We start from the raw sequence: 27,466 nt of genomic DNA on the forward strand, positions 1-27,466 counted from the left end.
CTTGGAGGTTCATTAATATCATTAGCATTTAACCCCCTCCCTCTTCCCATCCCCTCCCCGCACATGGCTGACGTCAGACCCCGCCAGGAGTTGGGGGAAAAGCTAAGTGGGCCAGGGACGCCCTATTCCCCTCCCCGCGGCTGCCTGTCAGAGAGCTTCTGGAGATATTACAGGGGACCCAGCCCGCAGCGACAGGCACAAAGTCACGGGGTAATGAACTTCTGGGACCCCTTGCCGCCGTGTGTGCGGCTGTGCCCGGAATCCCGGACCTGGCCGCCGGTTCCCTCGGAAGCCTTCCCAGCGATCTAGTTTCCTAGCCCGCGCCCGGGTCGGCCAGCGCCCAGCCTGCCGGCCGGAGCCTGAGCGCGCGTTCGCCTTCCCTTGCTGCAGGACCGGCGGTCTGCGGAGCGCTGTCCACACTCCGCATTTCCTGACGCTGAAGGCGGAGACCAGGAATGGGAAAAGAGAGGGGTTTTGCCCTTTTTGTTCTCTAGGAAGACCTTTTTTTTTTTCTCCGTGCCTCCATCTCTGTCCTTCCATACCCCCTTCCTTGCTCTCCCTTCCCTTCGTCCTCCAGCCGCCTGTCTGTCTCTCCATTTGTCTGTCCACGCGTGTGTCCGGTATCAAGCGACATTCCCAGCAGCTGCGGTTTTGCAAGAGCCGGGAAGAAACTTAAGGATGCCTACACTGCCACAGTGGAACGAATTCTGAGTGTCCGGGGAGCGGCGTAGCGCGCAACCGGTACCCACCTGTCCTGCCCCAGAACCTCCGCAGGCTGGAGGGCGGCTGGAGAGCCGCGGCGCCCGGCGGGGAGGCAGGCGCTGCCGGCCGGGAGTCCGGCGGTGCCCACCAGCCGCTCCGCCCCGGGACAGCCAGCATGAGCAAGCCCGCCGGATCAACAAGTGGGTACCTTTCGGGCCGCCGCGGGGCTCAGGCGCGCAAACTGGGGCGGGCGAGCGGGCGTGCGGGGAGGCCCTGGTGGTCCTGCCGCGAGCGCTGCGTCGGCGAACCCGCAAGAGGAACTCAAGCGGCGTGTGTTTTCGCCCAGCTCCTGCTCCACTGTGGAGTCCGGGCGTTTCGTAGGGAGGGAAGAACAATTTGGTGCACCCAGCATTGCTTGATTTCCTCCCCTTTCTCCCTGGTTCCGGGGCAGGTCGCGACTCCTGCAACCCACCGAGGCTGCGAGGGGCCTCTACTTAGCCTCCAGGTGCGAGGAGTTTTGGGGGGGAGCCAGGGGGGAAGCGCCAGGGGCGGGAACTAGGCCGCAGCTCGCACTGCAGCCATAGGGAACCGCTGCTCCAAACTCCCAGCTCGGGCGCGCAAAAGCAACTCTGCGCAAAGCGGATTTTGAATGGAATGCTTTGCACCCCGTTTCTAGCTCTCTCAAATAATCCTGCAAACTAGGAGAGCAGAAACCATTTAAAAGTCACATTTTCCTTAATCCGCGTAGGTCATAACTGGGGAATTTAAAGTATGGGGACCCGCTTTAACAAAAAGGAGCGAATTCCTCATCTCAGTCTTTTCCCCCCAACCCACACCAACCCCGCAAGTGAGAACTAGGCAGAGGCAGAAGTGTGAGGCCTGGCTTCTTTGCAGCACTTCTCTCCCTCAAACTTCCTTAGTTCTTGGCTTTCCCTGGTAAATCAGGTTCATGGCTAACTTGTAACCACCCGCAGCTAGGGAGTGCAGTGCTGGGTCCCGAATCCAGCATGCACAAGAGCCTGCGGAACCCGGCTCTATTGCAGGCCCGAGTTGGCACCGGGGCCTGGTGACCTGCATAGCTGGCATCTCCCTGGGGGAATTTCAGTTCCTGCCCTCCGGTGGCCAGAGGCTGCCAATTCTCAGGGTTCAAGGCAGGGGGTGGACCCTGCCTTCTCTCAATATCCTGGACTTCTCCCATGGGCCCTTGTAGTTTTTCCATGGTGGCATTTTGGTGGATCAGTGCTTTCCCCCAAACCCCCAATCTCATCCCCTAACACGCACCTCACTTGCCTATATTGTGCCCTAGTGTTTGAAAAGTTGGGGAGTCCAAGATACTTCTTAAGACTTATAATGAAGTCGTGCTTAAGAGGGATGTGTTCCCTTATTCACCTCAAGGTTTTCATTTGGTCCGTATGTTGTGGTGTGGGCGCAGCTGCTTTTAAAAATTACAGAGATAAAAAATACACTTGCACGAAAAGAAAAGGAGAGCTGTGTAGAAGCAGAGCAGAGGGAGGAGAGCAGGAACCTTAACCTGGCTGGAATGCAGAGTCCATGGCTGTGGACTGGAGTCACCAATTAGCCTGGGCCTACGCGGCCCTGCAGATGCGGCTCCTGGCAGCTGATGGGTCTCCCCCTTGCTTTTAGCGGCCAGGATCTTTCCTATGAAGCTCCTTCGAAGGAGACCAGGCGGCAGAGAACACCTTTCCTGTTGCTTTCAGGTTTCTGATGCAAAACAGCAAAGCCTGCGGGCCTCAGAGCACCCCCCCCAACTCTCACCCCCACTCCAGACTCGGTTGTCCTGTGACAGGCCCTCCTTCCTTCCCTGGAAGCCAGGAAGGAGACGCGGCTGTTGTCTGCAGTGGGAGGAGTGAAGTCGGGAAGCACCCAAAGCGAGAGCCTTGGAAAGGAGGAAAGGGCCAGGCTGAGAGCTGGAGGCTGCACCCCCGTGTTCTGTGGGGTTAAAACTCTCTGGACCCTCTAACTTTCAGGGGAAAGGGCACAATGAGTCATTTGGGGTTGGAGGGAAGACTTTGGAGCCTCCGATTTCCCTAGAGCCTGAACTGGGCCTCAGAAGCCTAAGAGCCCTGGTGCAGGTGGGAGGCCCCTGCCACCAGCCAGCAGACCCCCCTCCCGGGGCCACACCGCTGGGTTAGAACTCTGCAGACGGGTGGCGGCAGTCTGGCCGAATCTACCGGAGTCCAGTCCCCCGGCGGCGGGCGAGGTCAGCACCCAGCAGGGTCGCGCCGTCTGCTGACGCCCGGCGGACTCGGCTTGGCTCGGCGGGAGAGCAGGGCCGTGTCACTCGGCAGTCCCGCTTGGGTGGTAACCAGACCCCGGCCAGTCACCCCTGCAGCCCCAACTAACTTCTTTCAACAGCCTCTGATGGTAATTACAGTAATTGAAGCTGCCATATATCTTTAGGCAATTATGACACACAAAAAGCCCCAGGGGAGCCCCTGGGGAGGGAAGTTAAGGGCGGTTTTCCCGCCCCAGGAAGCTCCGCTCTCCTCCAGTCAGAGTTTGCTCGGCAGCCCACCGCAGAGCTTTGCAACCGGGCCCACCAGATCGCACCGTGACCCCAAGTCACCTTAACGTGTCTGGGGTGGCAGCCTGAGACGCAGGCCCTCTCTGCCCCGGAATTTTCCCGTGGCTCGCACCGCGGGAGTTGGGGTGGGGGGCAGCAGCTGCTCGGAATTTGCAACGGAAGGAGGGGCGCACTGCAGTCGGGCCTGGGGGGGGGGCACGTGTCAGAGCCCCGCCTCCAGGAGCCCAAGGAGGGTTATCCTCCCCACCCCCACCCCTCACTGGTCCACCCCAATCGGAGACGTGCGTGTCTGGCCTGTCTACGGGTCGGAGTGAACACCACCTCCGCGCCTTCCAGGCACTCGCCTTGGCGTCACCCAGCGTGTCAAGGGAAGTTGAGGGTGGAAGAGCAGGACAAGCTGAGCGACAGGACGGCTAGACCCCAGACGGGAAACCCAGTGCAGCCACCGCAGGGCGTGCGTTCTGCAGAGGCGAGAAGATGCGCACTGTGGAAACTCAGCGCGCTGCTGCAAGAAGTAGCGCGGAGCCGCGGAGCACCGAACCCTGCTACTGTCCTTTCCAGGGGGCAAGGGACCAGACCCGCGGTGGCCTCTCCGGGCTCTCCCCAGCTCCTTCTTCTCCTCAGCACCACTTCTCCTCCCATCCTGCCTCGGGAGGGAGGTGCCCGGGCCTGGTGGCCGCTCTGCGCGCCTCCCCCGCCGGCCTTTGTCGTCGTCCGAATTCCCATGCTACTCTTTTTGACGGGTCACTGGTGGCTCTATAGGCAGGTGCTGTGGCGGGCTTGTAATTACCCAGGCCGTCGGGCCTGGTCGTTCCCGTGTCCCCTCCCCAACCTTTCCTCCCGCGGTCTCCCTGCACCACCACTCAAGGCCGCGGCTGGGGGCGCGAGTCCACCCTGACCCCTTGAGATCCACCCTCAAGTTTCCACCCTTGACGCCCGGGGGTGGGGTGGGGGCCTCCCGCACCGCGCCAACGCCTCCCCCTACCCCGTTGCTTTAGACGTGTCTTGCCCAGCCTCTCCTCTCCACACCCCAGCCGTGTGGCGGTCCCCAACGCGAGCGTTTTGGGGAAGCAGCTGTCGAGTTTCCCTCAAGGCGGAGGTCGCGGGGAGCCCAGCTGGGAGGCCTTCGGTCGGGTCGAGGCGGGAAATGGAAATGTTCAGAAGTTAATTGTTATTAGTTCATATTATTAACTCTCCTCCTCATCATTAAAGTCTTAATTATGCGAAGACTCAGTGATTTACTCTGTTTGCGGAGGGGGGGGGGAGGATTTCGAAGTCCAGAGGGACTGCTACAGTTTCTAGGACTCTTGAATCTTAGAGGAAAACACCTCCCAACGCTCTGAATTTTGGGATATTGCCCGGAACCCCCCAGTATGTCTCCGGGTGCAGCAGCCACATCCCATTCGGCTGGGGAAAAGTTCTCTTAAACCTGGTGATAGTAAAGGCCTATGGGGGTAGGGACCCAGCTAGGGACCAGTGAGAGCATTTGAAAAAGCTGCCTCCCACAGCGATAGAAAAACAGGATGGGAGAGAGACACACACAGTGGTGACTGGAGCAGACCTGTAGAGAAGAAAAACTTGGAGAGTGTTGGAGGGGTACACAGAGACCCACCCGTGCCAACCTGCTTTTTCGCACCCCTAACTCTGTACTAGTTACTTTGGGGAGAAAAAAATTTTTTTTCCTAAAAGAAATCATTTCTCAAAGGCAATCCACCAAAAATCTTCTTAAATAGGTAAAGCGAAAGTTGGGCAATTAGCACTCCCCTTATTATCATTAATAATCCTACTATTAGCATTACAATAATAATCCTAATAATAACAACCGCCGGGCAGCGCGGAGAAAACTCGATTGCCTTCCAGCTGCCATTCCTGGTTCCAGCCGTGTTTGTTTTTCTTTTCCTTTTTGCATTTCAAGTTTGTCTCCTCGCGCGCTCGCTAACAACTTTCTCTGTTCCGAGCGAGAGCGGGGGAGGGAGGCGGCTCAACTTTGCGCGGAGCAGAAAGGCAGCGGCGGCGGGGCCTGCTGCCGCCCCAGTCTGCTGTAATCTTTTATTCCGAAATGGGTCTCAGCGATTAGAGCAGACCCAAATACATGTAGCGGTGCATGAATAATGCTCATTGTAGGAAACTGACACTTGCTCAAGGAAAAAAAGTTTGGCTATAAAATCACTTCATTATTTGCTTTTACCGCAGCTCCGGTGCTAATCCCTTCAGAGGTCAGATTGCTTAGCATCTCTCTCTCTCTCTCTCCCTCTCCCCTCTCCTCCCTCCTCTCCGCCTTCCTTTTCTCCTGGTCCCTTCCCCGCACCCCCCACCCCACCGGTCTCTCCTGCGATTTTAGGCCGAATTTTAGATATCCCCTGTAAAGTGTGTGGCGACCGCAGCTCCGGGAAACACTACGGGGTCTACGCGTGTGACGGCTGCTCGGGGTTTTTCAAACGGAGCATCCGAAGGAATAGGACCTATGTCTGCAAATCGGGAAACCAGGTACTGTGGTCTGGGTCAAGCTGCCGGGCTCCTCTCCCTGACCTCCCCCTGCTTTGTTTATGCCCAGTGTCCTCTGACTTTGCTAGCTGAGGAGTTAGGCTCCCTTTATTTTCTCTCCTTCTTTCGGCCTCAACTGTGAGGCCATCAGCTTGGGAAAGACTGACCAGGGGAAGGGAAGGTGGAGGAGTTTGCAGGAGGAAATGTGTGATCTCAAAGTCCCTACATCCACCCCTCCCCCCCCTTCTTAATCATCTGAGATTTTGACCCTGTGCAAGACCCACACTCTACCAGTGGCATAGAGCCGGCCCAGGGGGACCTGGAGGAACTTCTGATCTAAATCATATGTAGCAAAGGAATATATATTTTTTTGCTCCCTGCCTGCCCATCTTGTTCCTAGCAGCACCCACGCATAGGGACCCCACCATTACATGAATGGCAGAAGCAAAAGGCTTTGGACCTCTTGGAAAAGGAAGAGTGTGGAGAGGGACTGAGTCCTATCAACTCTGGAGAAAAAAATGTGGGGTTTCTTTGGAAATGGGACTTCCCCACCCACAAGACTTTACTTGGCCTCATCAGAAAAGGGCAGTGTGGGGAGAAAGAGAAGGTACCCAAGAAATATGAGTCTTTGAGGGAAACTTCTACACACTTCCTCCTCTCTCTCTGCTTAGAAGATGTGCTGGGAGGTTGGGTTTGGCATGGGTGATTGTGAGCCAAGGCTTCCAGAAAGAGTCATCATAGCTCCTCAGACTCACTTTCCTACCAGTAACAGTTTTATTTCTAGCTAGAAAATCAGCCTTCCAGCCCCTATACTTTGCCCTCTCCTTAGCCAGGTATGCAAACCCTCAGCACACATCTCTACCTGGACTCCTCCCCAAATCCCCAACATGTGCATGAGTCAGAAGTCATTGTCTGTAAGCAAAATGCTTAATTATGTTAGTATGTTCTATTATTACATAGTATGCATGTGTTCGTACACATAATGTTAGTGAATTATTCTAGCTTCTGTTTTTTGAAGCCTTGTCAATTCATGCAAATTTCTCTCCTTCTTTTCTTCCTTCCTTGTTTTTCTTCCTTCCTTCCTTTTCTTCTTGGTTTTGTGCCATACCTGGAATTAGCTCAGCGCTAATTCCTGGCTCTGTGTTTAGCGATCATAGTAGACCCCATAGATTACTGGGGATTGAATCCAGGTAACCCTGCATGTGAGACAAGAGCCTTATTCGCTGTTCTATCTCTCAGTCCCTCATATCAGTTTCTGGTAGATTTGGGTTAACAGCAAACAGAAGAGATTTGCATTTGGATGCATTATTTTGAACTCTACAGCCCTGTTAACTGTCATGTTTATGCTGCACCATCTGGACAATCATGTTCATACCTTTTAACTGCACAGGACTGTTGGATTACTGTGGGCCACCAGTTTGGAGCAGGTTTCTCTTCCAGTTATCTTTGACATTGGTGCAATGTACAACATTGGAGAATCAACATCTCAAAGGCTATTCTTGATATTTTCAAAGGGGTTAGCTATCAATTCAAACACACTGATGTCAGTCCAAGTACTTGTAAAGGAGTGATAATAGACTCATCAGTCTTGGTGGTCCTCTCCTTGAAGAGAGAATAAATGGACTATCTGAAGCACTCATCTTTTTCTCAGGCTCTGGAAATTTATATGCATATGATCTGATTTGAAGACACTCTAAAGAACTAGTGAAATTTTCCATTTTACCTGTTTGTCAGAACACTAGAAGAATAAATTCTGAGAAGACTGAACGCTGCATCAACAATGAATTCTTTAAATTTCTTTATGTTAAACTATTATGTTAACCCAAAAAAAAATGCCCTGAAGTGTATGTGGCTTAGTGGTCGAGCTTCTGTCCCATATGCCTGAGTCCCTGGATTCTGTCCCTGGTGTCAAACTTCTATTTTAATGTCCTGAAGAATTTACTTGGGTGCAAAGATTATTTCCTTTCTCTCTTTTATCTAATATTAGGTAAACAATATCATAGTTTATTATGAATGCTAATGAGGACAGTTATAAATTGTTATAACCTTCTGTCCTATTTTTGTCTTAAATAAATCAACATAATTTTAAACCAGAAGGCATAGTAGCCTAAAACTATCTTTCCAGTGTATGATTTCTTTCCTAAGGAACATTTTAGAAAACATAATCATTCCAACATCAGAATATTTAGATAGATAGATTACAACACAAAATGAAATATATTAATTTTAGTTAATTTCAGTTCCACTGCAGTGTAACACTAAATAGCAATTCATACATACACAGGAAGTAGCAAACTCCTTGTGTCTGTCTGTGTGTAATACACCTACATAGATGTGACTCTCTGTATCGATGTATATGTTCCTTCAGTAACACCTATTATTACAGAAAAAAATTCCATAAAAACCTTCACTGTAAGCTTCCCTCCCCCTTTTTATTTGAGGGTGCTTAGGACTTACTACTCACTCTGTACTCATGTACTCAGGGATCCCTCCTACCTAGTCAGGCTTGGGGATCCATATATGATGCCTGGGATTGAACTAGGGATGGCCACATGTAAGGCAAGCACCTCATTCCTGTACTATTTCTCTGGTCCCCTAAATTTCCTCTCTCTCTTTTTTTTTTTTTTTTGCTTTATGGGTCACACCCAGCAATGTTCAGGAGTTACTCTTGGCTCTGCACTCAGGAATTACTCCTGGCGGTGCTCAGGGAATCATTTGGGGTGCTGGGAATCAAACCTGGGTCAGATGTGTGCAAGGCAAACGCCCTACCCACTGTACTATCACTCCAGCCCCTTCAAATAAATATTTTTAAGACAAAAATTACCCCTTTGCTTAATTAGTCTCAGAACCTATTACCATTTTTGTCAGACAAGCAACTGAATTTTCTTCCTGGCCATATTTGGTTTGGTGACTATTTCTACATTTTGCTCAGACCTGGGCCTCTTCCCTTCCCACCCTCACCCTTCAGGTGTCCGGCCTGCCTCCCTGGTTTCTGCCTCACCTCTGGGACTGGCTGTGGTTTCTAGGACTCTGGGCTGAGGCTAGTCTTGGAGACAACTTTAGAGCAGACTGCAAGTTTCAAGGCCAGTGTAGGGCAATGTAACAGGCAGATCAATGACCCAAGAAGTTAAACTTGAGACCTGAACTCAGAAGAGTTGGCAGCAAGGGGGCCTGGCGGGGATCTGGGAGGACCTGCTGGCTCCCAACCGCGCACCCCTGCTTCCTTGAATGTGATAGGTCGCTGTCTTAGGTCCTGAAAAGACAGTCCTTTCAACCCTGGTAGCTGTAGGCGGGCATCCTGAGGGGAACTGTCCCCTCTGAACTTTGCCTAGGGCCTCCAGACCGACTTCCTCTGAGGAAAGGACTTTTCCTTCTTGTCCTCTTCCATGTTTCAGCCTGGCCATCTTGGAGGGTCGCCCCGGGATCTCCAGCCTGCCTTTGCCTTGACTGTGCTATTGGCTAAGGTCCTGGTTAGTGAATCAGGGCTAGCTGCTCCCAGGGAGGGCTTGGGCGCTCTGCACCCGGCTCCTCGCCAGTTCCCCGGGCCCAGCGACCCCGCCCGTCGAGACCCCAGTCCCCCATGTCTGGAAGCCTCTGGGTGTCTGACCATATGCACTCTGTTCCAGGGAGGCTGCCCCGTGGACAAGACGCACCGAAACCAGTGCAGGGCGTGTCGGCTGAAGAAGTGTTTGGAAGTCAACATGAACAAAGATGGTAATAAGGACCCCCTTTTATTCTCTAATGTTGATTGAGTAGTAAGTAAATTATATATACAGAAAAATGCACGCTGCTGATGCATGTCAATCATCTACGCCCGGCGCTTCTTCGCAGATGCTGGGAATTGTCCTCGGGCAGTCAGTCGTAGCCTTCCTTTCCTCTCTGCACCGGCCCCTCAGACCTTCCCAGCAAGGCCCACCCAGGAAACGTGCTGCCCCCCACAATCCGCCCGGGAAAAGCAGCATTCTCGGGAACCCCCGCCCCCCCCCCCCCCAGCGCGCCCCGCACTTTGGGGAGCCTGCGCACAAGATCCTGTCTGCCCCTCTCCTAATTTTCCTTCACCGCATGGTGATCAGCTTCCTACCATGGCAAGTTGCCTGCAGGATCTCGCACTCTTCGAGATCTCGCACTCTGCACACAGGATCTCGAACTCTGCACTCTGCGGTATCTTTTCGAGGGCAGAAGATAATGGGATGCTGGAGGAGGGCGGGCTGACCCGATGCATATTCCAAGAACTGGTTCGTCCGACCGATGCAGCACTCTGGGCCTTTGCAGGCCCTTCCCTCGGTTCTGCAGAAAATTGCTGGCGAGGAGGAGTGAGCCAAGGGGTGCTCGGGGCCCGTGGACAACTAGGAAATGCTGAGCGAGCAGTCCAAGTGGAGCCGGGGGGTGCAGGGAGCTTCAGGACTGGCCGCAGATGGGGGCTTAGGCTGGCCCGCCTCGGGGCCCAATGGCAGGTGGCGAAGGCGCGCAAGTGTGGGGGGAGAGTAGGAAGGGAGCCGCTTCGGCAGGGAGCCGGAGACCTGTTGAACGTGTGTATTGACAAGTTGTCAAGCTCCAGGAGCGGAAGATTGCCCTGAATTAATTTGTTTGTTGAAACTGTTGGTGGTAATTGTCATATCTCCCCTGCCTTCCTCCTGCACACTTGGGGATGGGCTTCCCTGAATGCTAACCCCCAGCAGGTTCCCAACCTCATCTCCGGACCCCCCATCCCTGCTCGGGTCCTTTTCTGCAGGGGATCTCAGAGTCCAAATACCCATCCAGGGCTGGGGCGGCAGCTGGAAGGGGAGGAAGCCGTCGTGAGGGCGACAGGCGACGGGCGACAGGGCGCGAGTGTACAGAGCCGCGGTGCGGGCGGGCGCGCGGGGCGCGGGCTAGGACACTTCCTCCCGCCAGGAGTCTGGACTCCCCAAGAGCTACCTGGCTGGGAAGGAGCCCCGAGCCCCGCTACTCTGGCCTGCGGGTTGACTTCTTCCTCACCCGTGGGTTCCACCTCTTGGCCTCAGCTTCCAAATGCAGGATCCGTGCCCCCTCTCTCCACCTCCCTCTCTGTCCTCCCCGGGGTGCCTTGGCCGGTGCAGGTATGCGTGGTGTGGCCGGTGGCTGGTGGCCGAGGGTGGCGGAGGCTGCGACGATCCCATCCCCCGCCCCCACCCCCACCCCCGACGTGCGTCCTGTCTCTGCAGCCGTGCAGCACGAGCGCGGGCCGCGGACGTCCACCATCCGCAAGCAGGTGGCCCTCTACTTCCGAGGACACAAGGAGGAGAACGGGGCGGCCGCGCACTTCCCCTCGGCCGCGCTGCCCGCGCCCGCCTTCTTCACAGCCGTCACGCAGCTGGAGCCGCACGGCCTGGAGCTGGCCGCTGTGTCCGCCACGCCCGAGCGCCAGACCCTCGTGAGCCTCGCTCAGCCCACGCCCAAGGTCAGGCGCCTTGCAGGGGCCCCAAGGAGACGCGTGCCGAGAGGATAGAGAGGAGGTCGCGGCCTTTGCACCTGAAAGCTGTGTCGGACAGCAGGTGGCAAGGCCGGGAGTGGGGTCCTGCCTGCGTGGCTCTGCAGAGGCATCTTGCTCCTTTGAGCCAGGAGCGTTGACAGTTGAGTGTGAGCTTGTCACTCTCTGACCTAGGTAGGCGGGTGGACTTGAGGGTTCAACCCGGAATCTCTCCCAGCGACCTTGAGCTGGGTGCTGGGAACCCGCAACTTGGAGAAATGCTCCTAGTTTGGAACCCAGTCTGAGAGAGAGCCAGCCTACACGTTCGTTCTAGGAGGCCAGAGGAGCAGATGTTTGTTTGTTTTTTAATTTTATTTTATTCTATTTTTTGTTTTGTTTTATTTGGGGGCCACACCTTGCTATGCTCAGGGGATACTCCTGGCTCTGCACTCAGAAATGAGTCCTGGTGGGGCTTTGATGAACATATAGGATGCCAGGGATCAAACTTGGGTAGTTCATATGCAAGGCAAACACACTCCCCGCTGTACTATATCTCATGTTTGCTTATGTTTTAGTTTTGGGTTTTGGGTAACATCTGACGGTACTCAGGACTTTTTCCTGGCCCTGTGCTCTGGACTCACTCTCAGCTGTGCAGGAATAGAGTCAGAATCAGTAGCATACAAGGCAAATGCCTTACCTATCTCCAGCCCAGACATTTGTTTTTTATAGACAGGCAGAAGAGCCCCTTAGTTGCCCATCCCAGGCATCTTTTCTCTTGAGCAAACTGTGGGTCCCTAATGCAAGAAAGGTTAGGCTCAGCATGTTAGCAACAGTTTGAAGAAGCTGCCCTCATGTTCCACTCTCCCTTCACTCACTCCTGAATCCCAGGATGTTGAGGATTGAGCCAGTAGGAACAGGGCCAAAGCTTGAACGGTCTCAAAGGCCAATTCCCTCGGAACTCTCTCCTCTAGGCTTCTGCCTGTCCCTACCCGGAGCCCCCACTCGAGACCCAGAAGGGCGCAGGATCTCCCCCAGAGGAGGGCCAGCTGCAGACCCACGCTGCAGGGAAGCCAAACACCTGGGCACACGCACACGCACAATATTTAATATTGCTTTCTTACCCTTGATGTGTATAATAAGCTTGGGAAAGTAGTGTTATGAATATGTTGTCAGTTATGAATGGGAGTGCTCTGTGAATGATTAAGATGTCTAATTGAAATATTTCCATAATATACTAATCCTTTCTAAAAATACTCATATGCATATTTGTGTTTGGGATGCCTATTAATTTATACTTTTTTCACATCTATTTTTATTTACACAAATGTAAGCAGCTCTTGTCTACATTTGGAGATAGGCCTGCCAGTGGGTGCAGCCCAGGGAACACTTACTGCAGGGGAGAGAAAAGCCAGATGTCCCCCTGAAAGGAAAAGTCCCCCCCCAAAAGAGGATATGGGCCTCTCCCAACAACGACTATTTCCCAAACTCTGTAGATAGTGATATTTGTCTTTCATCAGCCTATGGCGGTTGCATGATTCCACAGCAACCACATTCAGCCTCGCACCCTGCCTAATGAAAAAATGTAAGTTTGCTCTTCTTGCAGGGGTGTGGTTTCCTCACTCCCTGGTCTCTCTCTCTCTCTCTCTTCTTTCCTGCCTAGTACCCCCACGAAGTGAATGGGACCCCAATGTATCTCTATGAGGTGGCCACAGAGTCTGTGTGTGAGTCTGCTGCCAGGCTCCTGTTTATGAGCATCAAGTGGGCTAAGAGTGTGCCTGCTTTCTCCACGCTGTCCTTGCAGGACCAGGTATGAACAGGAGGGCAGTGAGTTCGGGGGGTGGGAGCAGGGTGCTGGGAAAGAAAGACCATAGCTTTATGTACCAGGGGCCCTTGGAGACCAAATACCATTCTAGACAACAATGAGAAAATTATTTTCGAAGCTTCTTCCTATGGGTTCAAAATATCTTGCATGGAGTCCTTACTAAGAAATGTAATTGTGTTATTTTCAGGAAGCTGGATATGGCATATGAAGAATTAACATATAAGAATGTTTCCCCCCCTTTTTAAAAAAATGTAACTGAGACATCAAATTTAATCACAAAATTTAACAATACTTATTTTAAAATTGCTAATAAAACAATATTTTCTTTTTTGGTTTTGGGGTCCTTACTCAGTGGTGTTCATGGGACTCCTCCACGTCCTCTGCTGGGTTGGGGAAGCAGGGGGTCACTCCTGGTGGTGCCTGGATGAATCCTGGGCCTCCTGCATGCAAAGCATGTACTTGGTCCATTGAGTGATCTCTCCAGCCCAGTAATATTTTCTTAAGATCCTGGAAGCTGAGAAAGATAGGAGATGAGAGTATTATCTTATATTTGCAGCTTCATTGTTGTTTTTCATTGTGATACTCAAGGTTAGCCATTTGATTTTCTGCATATAGAATTAAGGGGTACACAGTATAGCTCTGCAAGCTTGCTACCTTCCTTTCTTTGAGTGCTTTTGGGAATTTTATAAACAGATAGGTATAGTGCATAATTCTGTGACTGTAAATTGTATTCAGAGGGAGTTAAGATATGCTGATAAAAATTGCACCGCACCTAACCAAGAAGTCTTGTTACCAGGAACATCAGTAATGACCTCCATCAAGAATTTTTCTGACTTTAAGGGAAAGAAGGAAAATGAAATATTCAGAGCCATTGGCTCACACTGATGTATTATAAAAACTAATGACAAATTTCCCAAAAGACTAATAAGTAGCTCTGAAAGCAAAGGGTTTGTTTCTTTAATTCATTTTATACCTAATTAAAGCATAATAGTGCCCCTTAATATGAAGTATGTTTCCTACAGAGAGAACTGGCAATATGCTGAAAACATTTAATTTAGTCTGGAATATTTTTTTTGTGGGCTTGTAGACATGACCAGACCTAGCTATCATTTATCCTGCACTTAAAATTTTTGTTTTCTATATTTAATTAATTAAAACTAAAAACAAAGTGTTGGAAAACAAAACCTTTGTTTACCTGTGCTTTTGGTCACAAACCTTCATAATTCAATTTAGGTCCCAAAATGAAATTCTTTCACAAAAATCCACAATTCACTGTTTTTTTTTTAAAGGATTTTTTCAGAAAATTTTTTAGACTTTTCTCTTTGATCAGATTTACTAGTTATCGTCAACCACCGTGTGTGTGTGTGTGTGTGTGTGTGTGTATGTGTGTGTGTGTGTTGGCTATTTTTTCCTCAGAACAAGTATTTGTAAAGACTCTTTAATTCAAACAAAATTTTCTTACTGCCTGCCACTTAGCTTTTGGTGGAAGCCTTTAACAAGTAAACTGTGGTGAAGTGGTATCCAGTATATTAATTTGGAAAAGGAGCCACATTTTCATTTTAAATATTCAGTAGCACATTTTTATTAGAATAAAAATGACAAGCACCTTGATGCTGTCCACTTATGAGTCTCAGAAAAATCAGGCAGTGAGATGAGGTAAACTCAGCAAAACCTGATTAACATAATTACACCCTGATTTCCCTGAATGCCTCTTGGGAATTAGTTCTCTCTCTCTCTCTCTCTCTCTCTCTCTCTCTCTCTCTCTCTCTCTCTCTGTCTCTCTCTCTTTCCCCAGCCCACTCAGCTCTCCAGGAAGATGGGGCCCAGATCACCAGGCTTAGTCTGGAATTCTAACCTTGATAATATGAGTATTTTCTATAAGGAAAACCCACCTGCTGAGCTCCTGCTGGTATTTCATAGAGCTTGAGTCTTGGGCAAAGGTTCTAGGTGGTCAGAAACAAATGCTAAGACCAAAAGAATGAATCCTTTTTCAGGGGAAATGAAGTTTGTGGAATTAGAATGGCTAGCCCCCAAAGCACGTATTTATCTATAAGCACCTTTAACAAAAAGAAAAATATGGGAAAATAAAGGAGAGAGAATATTCAAAGGGAAAATGACCAAGACGGGCATTTGAAACTCTTTTTAAAATAATGGAAATTTACATATTGAAATTGTTTATAAATTTATAAATTACACACTATATTATATTATACATCTATTGTATGACAGCTGATGCTTTTGGAAGATGCTTGGAGAGAACTGTTTGTTCTAGGAATAGCACAATGGGCCATTCCGGTTGATGCTAACACTCTACTGGCTGTATCTGGTAAGAATTGCACAATTTAATGACTTTGTTGTAGAAATTACCATAAAAATACATTACTGAAAAAAGAACAACATGTAAAGAATAACAAATTCCTGCTGAACAATAGAGTATACCTGTCATTTATAAATCTATATTTAAATGCAAATAATGTTGTTTTGTTGTATTCATGACTGCTTGCATTGTTATTTAAATGCAAATTACTGTGTTTGTTATCATCCAAGAGAAGATTTTATATTAACTTTCATACAATATAGCCAGTTTACATGGGATCAGATATCTGAGCGTGACAATTGAATAGATATTGATATGCAGGATTTTGTCAAAAATCAATATTAAATCATGAAAATGCTTTTATATTAAAGCATTTATTCCATATTTTTATTCTAGGCATGAACGGTGACAACACAGATTCCCAGAAGCTGAACAAGATCATTTCTGAAATACAGGCTTTACAGGAGGTGGTGGCCCGGTTTAGACAGCTCCGGTTAGATGCCACTGAATTTGCTTGTCTAAAATGCATTGTCACTTTCAAAGCTGGTGAGCAGACCCAGATCCCTGTCCTTTACCCCTTGCACACAGGTGGTCCTCCTTGTTAATACAGCCACCTCAGTGTTAATACAGCCACCTCATTGTCCAGATTGTCCCACGCAAAATAAGGAGATGTAACCCCGAGGGTTTTGAAGGGAGCTGATTCTCTCGGTTGGGCTCATTTTCCCTGGTTGTGGGACCCGGCCTGCTCTCCTGCTTCCATCCCCTTCCAGAGAGAGGCACTCTGCCCAGTCGTATTTCCTGTGCTGCCTGATCATGGGTGTCTGATCTTCATTTCTAGTTCCTACACACAGTGGCTCTGAGCTGAGAAGTTTCCGGAATGCTGCCGCCATCGCTGCTCTTCAAGACGAGGCGCAGCTAACGCTCAACAGCTACATCCACACCAGGTGACTCTTGTTTGCCTTGAACATGTACTTAAGCAAATTGCTGCCATTGTGCTTTCAGGAGCCAGCGGTAATAAGCCAGTTCAAACATTGGGACTAATTATCCTGTTGCCAGCCAGTTAATTTAGTGAGAATCGGTGTCCTCACCTACCTCTCAGTGTTGGGTGAGAAGGACAAATCAAATTATATTGTCAGAGTGAAAGAAAGCATTGTATGGCACATTACTGCAGTCCTGGCTGAATGAGTCAACCCATCTAAATAGCTGCACACATATGGAAATGGACCAGGTAGGGAAAGGTCAAAAATGAAGGCTAATGTGTTATGACTGACATGGTAGAGGGCACCCAAGTCATCCTGTCAATAAAAGCAAGTGCCTTCCTTTGAATGCAAACAGCAAATGGAAGGACCAAAGGACTTTTGGAGAGGCCATCTTTCACCTTATCATAGTTGCTGTTCGACTTTGCCTATAGATGTCTGTTGCATTTCTTTGAGTCCCAGTATCACCTAATTACATGGGCTGACAGGGCTCACTGGCAGATGTTCTTGTCTCTTAGTAGAAATGTGTGGCCTCTGGAGGTCCAGCAATGTTCTTCTTGGCTCATCCACTGGTCAAACCCACTCACATAGACTTTCTGACTCCATTTCCAGATGAAAAAGTAAGTTATTAGATCCCTGGTATCTTCCTAAGGCTGTAGGAGCAAGGGTGATAGTAGGGGTAGGGCATTTGCCTTGCACAGAGCCAACCCGGGTTCGATCCCCAGCATCATATATGGTTCCCTGAGCACCACCAACAGTAATTCCTAAACACAGAGCCCAGGAGTAATCCCTGAGCATCACTGGGTGTGCCCTCCCTCTTCCTCCCCACCCCCCAAATAAAAAGACTAGTAGATATGAGGTTATAATAGAGCTGCTGTTTTTGCTTGTTTTGGTGGAAGGGGTTTGGGTGCTTGGGGGCTGCTCTGGGCCCTGTACACAGGGGCTATCTCTTTCTGTACTCAGGGGACTATCTGCTATGGTAGGGTAAATAGGATCAGCCACATGTAAGACAAGTGCCTTAACTACTATACTATCTCTATGGTCCCCTGCTATTCTTATTTATTCTCTAGATTGATCCAAAAGGAGAACTCCTAGAAGCTTCTATCTATCATCTCAACCTCACTCACAGATGTGCTAGAAATAATGAAACCAAATATGTTAATACCTCTTTACCTAAGGGATCAGATAAATGCCAAGTTAACGGTTTTCATTTGGGCTGATACCATTTTTGCTAGAATCTTCTTGTTTTTTATTATATTCCTTGACTACTAATTAATAAAACTGTTTCCTGTCTACGGCATAGCAAAACAAAATGACATTGACTGATAGTGCATGTATATACAGTTTTTTAAATTAAAATGCCGTGGCTTAAAATATATTCATTGGTAAGTTTCAAAATGTATATGGCAGGTATTTAATATTTGTTAAAAATTATAAAATGAATAGTCGGAGTCATGGTACAGCAGGTAGGGCACTTGCCTTCGATGTGGCCTACCCGATATCCCACAAATACTCTGAGCTCACCAGGAGTGATTCCTGAGCACAGCAGGAGGACTAAACCCTTAGCCCTGCCAGGTGTGGCCCCAAAACAGAACAAAAAATTTATAAAATGGAGCAATACAGGACTGGGTAGATAGCTCAAAAGGCTGAAATGCATATTTTCCATGCAAGGTGTTAATTCAATCTCTAGTACTGCAAGAAATGACTTCACTTCACAAGAAAGCCTCTTACTCCACAGTACTAATGGATGTGGTCCAAAAAGGAGCAGCATATAATTGGGGCACTTTTGCTAGCCTTCCCTCAACCCTTCCACCCCAACAAAGACTAAGTTGTTCATCATAATTAACTTTGAACACATAGAGGCATTAAGATATAAAGAATGTCAAACTGAAAAGTTGATTTCAGGTGATTGATTCAGTCAAGCCTTTGCTTGAATATCTTCTACTCAGGGTTCTTATGAGTATTGTAGGACACCAGATATTACTGTGACCTTACTATGGAAAGAAAGAAGCAAAGGAAAGACCTGGAAAGGCTAAATGATGGAGGGGACAAATTCTGAGGAGGTTTTTAAATTTTTTTATTGTGGTTGTTTTGCTTTGCTTTTTGATTGTTTTATTTTGGACCACACCTGGCAGTGCTCAGGGCTAACTCCTGCCTCTGTGCTCAGAGATCATTTCTGATGGTTCTCAGGTGATATGAAGTGGTATCTGGGATCAAACTAGGGTCAAACATATGCAAAGTAAGTGCCTTACCCCTTCACTATCTCTCTGATTGAAAACCATGAGTTGTTTTTTTAAAAATAATTTTATAAAGCCTTTATTAAATTTAATATTATAATGAATTATTATATTCACGTTTTTTTTTCCTTTTTGGGTCACACCCGGTGATGCTCAGGGGTATTCCTGGCTCTGCGCTCAGGAATCACTCCTGTTGGTGCTCAGGGGACCATATGGGATGCTGGGAATCAAACCCGGGTCAAGGCAAACACCCTCCCCGCTGTGCTATCACTCCAGCCCCATGAGCTGTTTTTTTTGAAGGTCAGATTTCAACAGGGAGAGAGGGTGCAATGTGAACCAGTTGAAGTGCTGGTGGAGGAGCTGCTCCAGGTGCCAGAGAGGTGGGGAAGGAGAATCAGAAATGCCTGGAACCACTTATCGGGGACCTCTGAGAATTAAGCCCCAAATTAAAGTCTGTTTTAGAGAAACAGCAATAATAATACTTCTCTGTCACCATTAAAATGAACTAATTCATGGAAGAAACTCATCTGCTTTGACTTGGAATTCTTATTTCATGATATCAGCTACAGCTCTTATTTAATGTTACTATCTAGAGTCACACATGTGACAAAACTGATATGCCTTATTTCCCAGCTCCTTCAAATCAGTGAACATTCTCCTCTAGTACTTTCCTGTCAGGAAAAATAAAATCTGAAATTGAAATGAGAAGTTAACATTGCAAACTGAGCTAATTGTACATTAATTGTTCACATTGCAAGCAGAGCTGATTGTTAGAGCTCTGTAAGCTATTTACGAGGACATGAGGAGAAGGCAAGGAATTGGCATGTCACACAAGCTATGTGGGTGTGTTATGCCTGAAGATCAAATACATGATACTATGACACTATGCTTAAACCTCAAGAGAAAACTCCCAGTTATTTATGTGAATGTTTGCAGGGGCATAGATTTAAAAGATCATTTTTCCACTGGTAGTCTCTCTCTCTCCATCTTTCTGCACCCCCATGTGTATGTCTCTCTCTCTTTCTCTCTCTGTCTGTTACACACACAAATATACATAACCACCTTGTAAACTGTTTCTGAGTAACACAAATACTACACAGAGATAATTAATTCTTATGGACAGACCAACCAGTCATTTTCTAAGTAAATGGGTGAGTAAGGGAATGGATTATGAATTCATATGAAATCAAGAATTAATTGTCAACAGAGTCTCCCCAGATCTGTTCCTTCTGAGAATAGTTCCTCAGCTCTGTACTTTCTTGAGTGGGGCGCTGCAGACAGGGCACAACCTGCCCTGGTGGCTACAGGCTCCCACTGCTGTGAGGTTTTTCTCCTCTGATCCTGAGAAGGGAAGTAGAATCACTGAAGAGGCCAAAGTAAGAGAGAGAGATGAGCCTTAGGGTTGTTTCTCAGGAAATGATGGAGATACACATGAAGAACAAGTGGTGGTAGTTAGTTCTAGAATGTAGATCAGCTCCCCTATTTCCATGGTTCATCAGTAAGTGTCTGGACTGTGGTCAGGGCCTGGAGAGATTGTACAGAAGATAGGGCATTTGCTTTGTGTGCTGCTGATCTCTGTCACCTGTATGGTGCCCTGAGCCCACCAGGAGTGATCCCTGAATGCAGAGCCAAGAATAACCCCTGGGCATTGCTGAGTGTGGCCTCAAAACCAAAAATTTTAAAAAAATCATATGTGGCTATATGTCCATATGTGGATATGAAGTTGGGTTGTGAACCCACCCAGCTGGTCTGCTGGAAGCCTGGCATGAATAGTTGATCACCCTAGTATCAGACTAAAGAGAAAGGACTCACTTGTTTGTTTGTTTTTTAATTTTGAACTATACCCAGAAGTTTTCAGGGTTTACTCTTGACTCTGTGTTCAGAGGTCACTGCTGGTACTGCTTGAAAGAACTTATGGGGTGCTGGGCATCAAACCTAGGTTGGCTGCATGCAAGGCAAATGCCCTAAATGATGTACTATCTCCCTAGCCCCAGAGAGGGAGATTCTCATGTGCCAAAGTTAAGGGACAAGTGTGAAAGCTACTTACCTGACTCTGCAGAAGGTGTAAATCAAGTGATCAAGCAGCTTAATGGCATGTGGCTACCGAAATGCACAGAAGGGAGTTAACATCTGTCCATGTTTAGCATCTTGCAGCCATGAGTTGAGCCTTGCTTAGGTGCAGAGATAGGTTTCCAGAGTTCACTGTTTCAGGATGAGTTACCAGGGGAAGCTCACTGTGTTTGAGTATCTTCACACCTGAGTTCAAGCTAGTGACAATAAAAGCTTTAGATACATGGAGAAGGTGACTTTAAGGCATCTGAAAGTAGCTGAATGTGAATTTTGCACATTTGAGCACAGATGTCTGTTGGACATCAAGGGAAGAAATTGTTAAGCAATTTCTCAGGTCTTTAATTATATGCCAATTTCATTGACATGAAAGTTGGGGGGCACTGCCACCCAACAGAATTACGTCTTTAATATGCAGTGCAATAAGGATGAAATTATTCCTGAGAGTGACTAAGAATAAGCCTGAATAGTAATTTGGAGAATTACTTAAAAAAGAAATCCATTTCATGTGAGGGAAATGGTCTTGTGAAAGAGCCTTGAGAATCAAAAAACATGAGTGTGTTCACTAGCTTAATGGTAAATTCCATGTTTGCTTGCTACACTAGAAACCTTAGATGTATTATTTGGCCTAAATTTAGTAAAATGCTTCCTAAATTCCCCGCCCCACCGGGACCAAAGAGATAATGCACCCTTGCATGCGGCCAACCCCAGTTTCATTCTTGCTCTTCTGAGGACAAAACTGGGAGTAGCATTTGAACATCTCCAATATGCCCCACCCCCATTTTTTTCAAAATGCTACTTCTTTGGTATGGAGAGACAGTTACCAAGTGATCATTTATGTTCTCTATGCCTGGATTATCCTACTTGTGAAGCAAAGACAATAGTGGCAGCCTGCAAGTTGGTTACAGGAATACGGTATTATTAAGGAGGCCCAATCAGGAAATTATACTGGAAATAGTGTGTGTTTGAGGTAGAGATATTCCTATTCAGAGCAGACTGACCTTGCTTTCATGGCTTCTCATATTCCAGATATCCCACTCAACCCTGTCGCTTTGGAAAACTCCTGTTGCTTTTGCCAGCTTTACGATCTATTAGCCCATCAACCATAGAAGAAGTGTTTTTCAAAAAAACCATTGGCAATGTGCCAATCACAAGACTGCTTTCAGATATGTACAAATCCAGTGACATCTAAGCTCTCCAAGACCCCACTGTCCAGGACGGAACAGATCAGATGAACTTCTACCCAATGGAGAGCAAACCTCAACTAACCTGGGAATGTGTAGCCTTCAGGAAAAAAAAAATGTCAATTGACACAAAACACTTCCAGTAGTTTTGACCTGCAGCCTCTACAAAGGGAGGGAAGCCCCCAAAGCAAAGGGGCACCCCAGGTTCTCTGCAGAGACAACTCACTGCTACTCAAGGCCTGGGAGGGAACCAGCTTGGGGGATGCCAACGGCCTTCCCACCACCTACCTAGAAGATCAGGCTGACTACTGAAGCTGGAACACAAGTAGTATTTTCTTTTGTTCTTTTCTTTTCTTTTTTTAGCCTATAAGGTTGGGTAAATAAATATAGCTCTATGTATAACATCAGGCAGCAGCCTTGAAAACTATCCTATGTCAGAGTTTCTTTTTAAAATGATGTTAGGTTTTTAATCAAGAGTTTTATCAAAAGTTTCCCTTTTATTGTGATGCATCATGAAGTGGCCTTCAGAACCGATTTTCTAAGTGAAAGGTAGCTGACGCCGTGAGGTTTGCTTTTTCTCTATCATTTTCCTTTCCTTTCTCCTTCTTTTTCTCTTTCTTTTTGTTGAATACCATAGGCCAGGCAACCTTATCAAAGGAATTGGTGGACGAAAATGAGATTATCACCAAGACTTCAGGTTGGATAACATCTCAAAAAACAGAAGAGCTTTACTAAAAAGAACAAAAATGAGGGGGGATGAATCAAAACAGCAAAACCAAATAAAATGGAGATGAATGAGTGAGGCAGATCGCTGTCCCATTAGCACAGTGCTGAAACCAAAGGCAATGGGGGGGTCCAAACGCATGTTTCAGCGAGTCTCACCAGAGAGTGAACACATTCACAGCAGAAGGAACTCCATGGGAATGGATGCTAAAAGGTTTCTTGGTCCACTGCTAACATTGAGACTCTTCAATGCCTTTCAGAAAACTGGTTTCTAGTAAAGCCTTGAATGAATGCGTGTGGACATTCGCACATGCACACACACACGCACACACACATACACACACCATCCTATACTATAAGCTGCTCCTTTGGTATGAATCTATACTTATGGAAATGTAGAAACAAGCATTTAAAAATAGCTGCTGTACTTTTCATGTTTTGATTTATTAGGTACTAGCACTGAGAAAAAATATTCAGCACTTGAACTATCATAGGATGAGTAAAACTTTTCTTGTACAAAGTGAATTAACTGATTTGTGAAGTTAAAAGGTTGTACTCATTGTATTTACAAAGAATAAAAATATATTGAATTTACATGAATTCTGCCTGATATCTTCATCTCCCTCCCTGGCTGATTCCCACCCACTAGATTCAAGGTGGTAGCAGCAGCTGCTTTAAAACCTGAAGCTCAGAGCACTGTAGCCTGGAAAATTGAACTACAAAGGCAATTTCCATTGTACAGTGAGTTCCATTTGTTAACTGATGAATAAAGAAATAAAACATAAGATTTTGTTCTCTGCAGCTCTCCAATGTAATTGCATCTGTTAGAAAAATTGCTGTGTGAGGAAGAAAGAGGCCGATTAACTGAACAGTCATTCACTCACTCCTATATTCCTAACTCTTGCCAACATTTCAGTCCTGACCGAGAACTTGATTTAATGATCATAGAGATAAAGTGGGAAAAACTACATATAGGGAGTAAGAGATGGAAGGAGCAGCAGAAAGTGCATTCTGATGTTCCCAGTAAATCTCTGGGTACCCATAACTAGAAAACAGCAGGGGAAATCAGAGATGCCCAAGTCTACAATACAGTGAGCTCCTCCGGGCAGTAGCTCCAGCCAGAGTCGGGCACAGTGGCTGGAGAGATGGCTCAGAGTGCACTACGTGTACCCTGGTTCATCCCACACAGGAAGCACTTGAATTACTATAGTTGTTTCTGGGCACTACTGAAAATTACATATAAATAAATGAGTGAAATAGTCTAGCACAGAGGCACAATTTGGCAGAACTGACCTTACTGTTTGCATGTGTTGAAATTGTGGAAGTTTATTCATTCATACCCTCCAAACCCATTGATTCTGCAGCAAGGTTAGTCTTAAGTTACAGGCAACAAGAATGCTCTTTGCAATACTGCTAGGATTTCATCACTGCCATGTCCACCAACAGAGAATGGATGCATTGTGGTGTCTGCACAGTGTCACAGTAATGACAGTGCAGAAACTGGAGCCAGATTATGGATAAATCTGACCCAAAATGGTGGTGGTGGCAGATGGGAAATGATTCTTCAGGTTTTAAAACAAAACACAGTTTGTTTTTTATATAAAGCCTTACAATACAAAGAACAATACAAGTTAGTGTCTGTGAATCTCTAAACATACAGCAAATGTTCAAAATTAACATGAAGGACCAGAGAGAAAGTATTGGGGTTAAGGTACTTGTCTTGCATGAATCCAGTCCCGCTTTGGTTTCCAGAACCGCATATGCTTTACTGAGCACAGAGCTAGAAATAGCCTCTGAGATTGGTGGGTGTGGTCCAAATACCCCAAGATAAATAAATAAGTACATAAAATACATAATGAGTTTGAGAGACCCACGATGCACGACAGTGGTAGATACCTTTGGGAGTAGTGTTATTGGTGAAGATGCCAAGAGGACTTTTAGATATTTCTGGAAATTTTTATTTTATTTGATGTAAGAATCAGAAACGGGCTGGAGTGATAGCACAGCGGGTAGGGCTTTTGTCTTGCACATGGCCAACCCAGGTTTGATTCCCAGTATCACATATGGTCCCTTGAGCACTGCCAGGAGTAATTCCTGAGTGCATGAGACAGGGGTAACCCCTGTGCATCACTGGGTATGACCCAAAAAGAAAAAAAAAAAAGAATCAGAAACTAATATAAGAACAATGACAATGTAAAGAACAATTTCCAGGTAGGTTCTTTGTTACTAGCAAAATTTTGCTTCTGTAAAACTGAATAGTAAATAGCCCTGAAGGTCTTTTCTGCTCACATGACTGCCAGGCTGCAGTTTGCATTCAAAGTTTGCTCTACTGGGATCAGAGTGATAGTCCAGCAGGTAGCCTTGCTTGTGGTTGATCAATCTATGTACCATCTCTAGCATCAGTGTAGAGCCAGAAGTAAACCCTGGGCATGGCTGGGTGTGCCACAAAAACAACAAACAAACAAAAATACCCAAACAAAAACAGGGTGCTCTATAAACTCCTTATTCTGGAGTAGCCACTTCCACCAACCAATACCTTTATATGACAGTGATAAAAGCAAGACATGGAGCAACACATTTAAAGCTCCCTACTGTCATATACACTCTTTCTGCTGGCAAAAATCAGACACAAGCTCAACCCAACCTCCAGGGACTAGAGAAGCATAATCCTCTCATGGAGGAAGGTGAAGGGGAGGATGTCTGCTGACCTGTAAAAAAAAATCAGTTATATTGGACACAGATAGATAGAACAGGGGTTAAGGCACTTGCCTTGCATGTGGCTAATCCCAGTTTACTCCCTGGTACTGTATATGGTCCCTCAAGCACTGCTAGGAGAGACCCCTGAGCACAAAACCAGAAGTATACTAGGTATGGTCTCCAAATCCAAACAAAATAAAATCAATTATAATCATCTAAACTATTTAAAATATTCTCAGTTTGGGATATAGTTGTGAGAATTGATTAGATAATACAATAAAACCTTTAGTATAATAAAATGAAATAGTCTCAGTAAAGATAAAAAAAGTTTCCTGTGATATGCTACTGGTTCTTTTTTCTTTTGTTTTTATTTTGGGGCCATACCTGGTGGCGTTCAGGGCTTACTCCTGGGTCTGTGCTCAGGGATCACTCCTTGGGGCTCTGGAGATGAAAAAGGTATGCTAGGGATGAAATCTGGATTGACCCTGTGCAAGGAAAACACACTACTTTCTGTTCTATCTCTTCAGTCCCATGCCACTGAATCTTGCTGGAATGACATCTCTGCTATTATAAATCAGACCTGATGCTCAACATTTTTTTTCTTTTTGGGTCACACCCGGCGATGCTCAGGGATTACTCCTGGCTTTGCACTCTGGAATCACTCCTGGCGGTGCTCAGGGGACCATATGAGATGCTGGGAGTCGAAGCCAGGTCAGCCGCGTGCAAGGCAAATGCCCTCCCCGCTGTGTTATTGCTCCAGCCCCTGATGCTCAATATTTTTAAAAGCTTAGAGTTAAAAGGCCAGTAGTTGTATCTTCTATGATTTGGGGAGAGTCTCTCTGAAATGCAGTCTGGGTATTTTAACAAGCTCATTACTTGTATGTGTTTAAAGGATAACATTGTGAGGAAGGTATCACAGTCATCTTTGAATATACAAATTTAAGGTATATAATCTTAATATATACAATTGATTGTACAAACAAGAAGATGAATTCTGTGATGTGATTATTACTGTCAAAGCCAAGTCTCTAGTTGCTTCTTCTTTGACAAACTGTTTTGTAAATCTAGAAAGGTAAAGTAAAGTAAAGGCCCTCCCGTTGATCATCGATTTGCTCGAGCGGACCCAGTAACGTCTCCATTGGAGACTTTGTTGTTACTGTGTCTGGCATATCAAATACTCTCGGTAGCTTGCCGGGCTCTCCGAGAGGGGCGGAGGAATCGAACTCGGGTCGGCCATGTTGGCTGCGTGCAAGGCAAACGCCCTACCCGTTGTGCTATCGCTCCAGCCCAAATCTAGAAAGGGTCTTCAAAAGAATCACTGTCACTGTCACTGTCCTCCTGTTGTTCATTGATTTGCTCGAGTGGGCCTAGTAACATCTCCATTGTGAGACTTGTTGTTACTGTGCTTGGCATATTGAATACGTCATGGGTAGCTTGCCAGGCTTTGCTGTACGGGCAAGATACTCTTGGTAGCTTGCCAGGTTCTCCGAGAGGGGTGGAGGAATCGAACCCGGCTCGGCCAGACCGGCCACTATGATAATTAGAAGTCTTTCATTTGTCTTCAAATTCACTGTATCACTGTCATCCCATTGTTCATCAATTTGCTCGAGCGGGTGCCAGTAACGTCTCCATTTGTCCTTGTTGTGTGCTAGTATAGCCCGATGGCATATTGGGGGCTCTTTCAGGGTCAGGGGAATGAGAATCGTCATTGTTACTGTTTTTTGGCACATTGAGTATGCCACGGATAGCTTGCCAGGCTCTGCCGTGGGGATATTAATAGCAAAGTATAAAATTTACTTTCACAATTTTTTTACTTAAAATTTTTAAAATCCTGATTTTAACAAGGATTTAAATTTCTCATTTATCTACTTTGGGGCTACTTCTTGCTCTAACTTCCACAGTCATTACTTGTGGTACTTGGGAAGTGTGATGGCATAGATGAACCCAGCCCACATACCGAACGTGCTCCAGGTTAATAAAGGATTTGTTTGATTGGTTGGTCTTTGTTTTGGATCACACCCAGCAGTGTCCAGGTTACTCCAGCTCTGTGCTCAGGGTTCACTCCTGGCTGTGTTGGGGGCTGGGGGAGAGAGTGGGAAGACACAGGACCATGCAGTTCCAGGGATCAAACTGAGCCTCCTGCATAAAATGTGTGGTAAGTCCAAATCACACACAGAGGTATAAAGCCAGGTCCCAGAAGATCTGTAGCATTATAGCATTATAAACCAAAGAAAAGTGAAAGAAAAAAATCTTTGATTTGAAACTTCCAGAATTCAAAAGAAT

At 46.9% G+C, this 27,466-nt stretch overlaps 1 protein-coding gene across 1 annotated transcript; it reads left to right on the forward strand.

Moving 5' to 3' along the window:
• The first annotated feature begins 101 nt into the window (after positions 1-101).
• Positions 102-22,798, forward strand: NR2E1 (nuclear receptor subfamily 2 group E member 1). Its single transcript, XM_056125114.1, has 9 exons — positions 102-902; positions 5,589-5,734; positions 9,358-9,445; positions 10,915-11,150; positions 12,820-12,966; positions 15,211-15,307; positions 15,695-15,844; positions 16,137-16,242; positions 21,609-22,798. Exons 1-9 carry the CDS (start codon positions 878-880, stop codon positions 21,769-21,771), a joined length of 1,158 nt encoding a protein of 385 aa, XP_055981089.1. The 5' UTR covers positions 102-877; the 3' UTR covers positions 21,772-22,798.
• The last annotated feature ends 4,668 nt before the right edge of the window (positions 22,799-27,466 follow it).

The sequence above is a fragment of the Sorex fumeus genome, unplaced genomic scaffold (genome assembly GCF_029834395.1).
Source record: "Sorex fumeus unplaced genomic scaffold, SorFum_2.1 ptg000054l, whole genome shotgun sequence".
In the NCBI taxonomy this organism is placed as follows: domain Eukaryota; kingdom Metazoa; phylum Chordata; class Mammalia; order Eulipotyphla; family Soricidae; genus Sorex; species Sorex fumeus.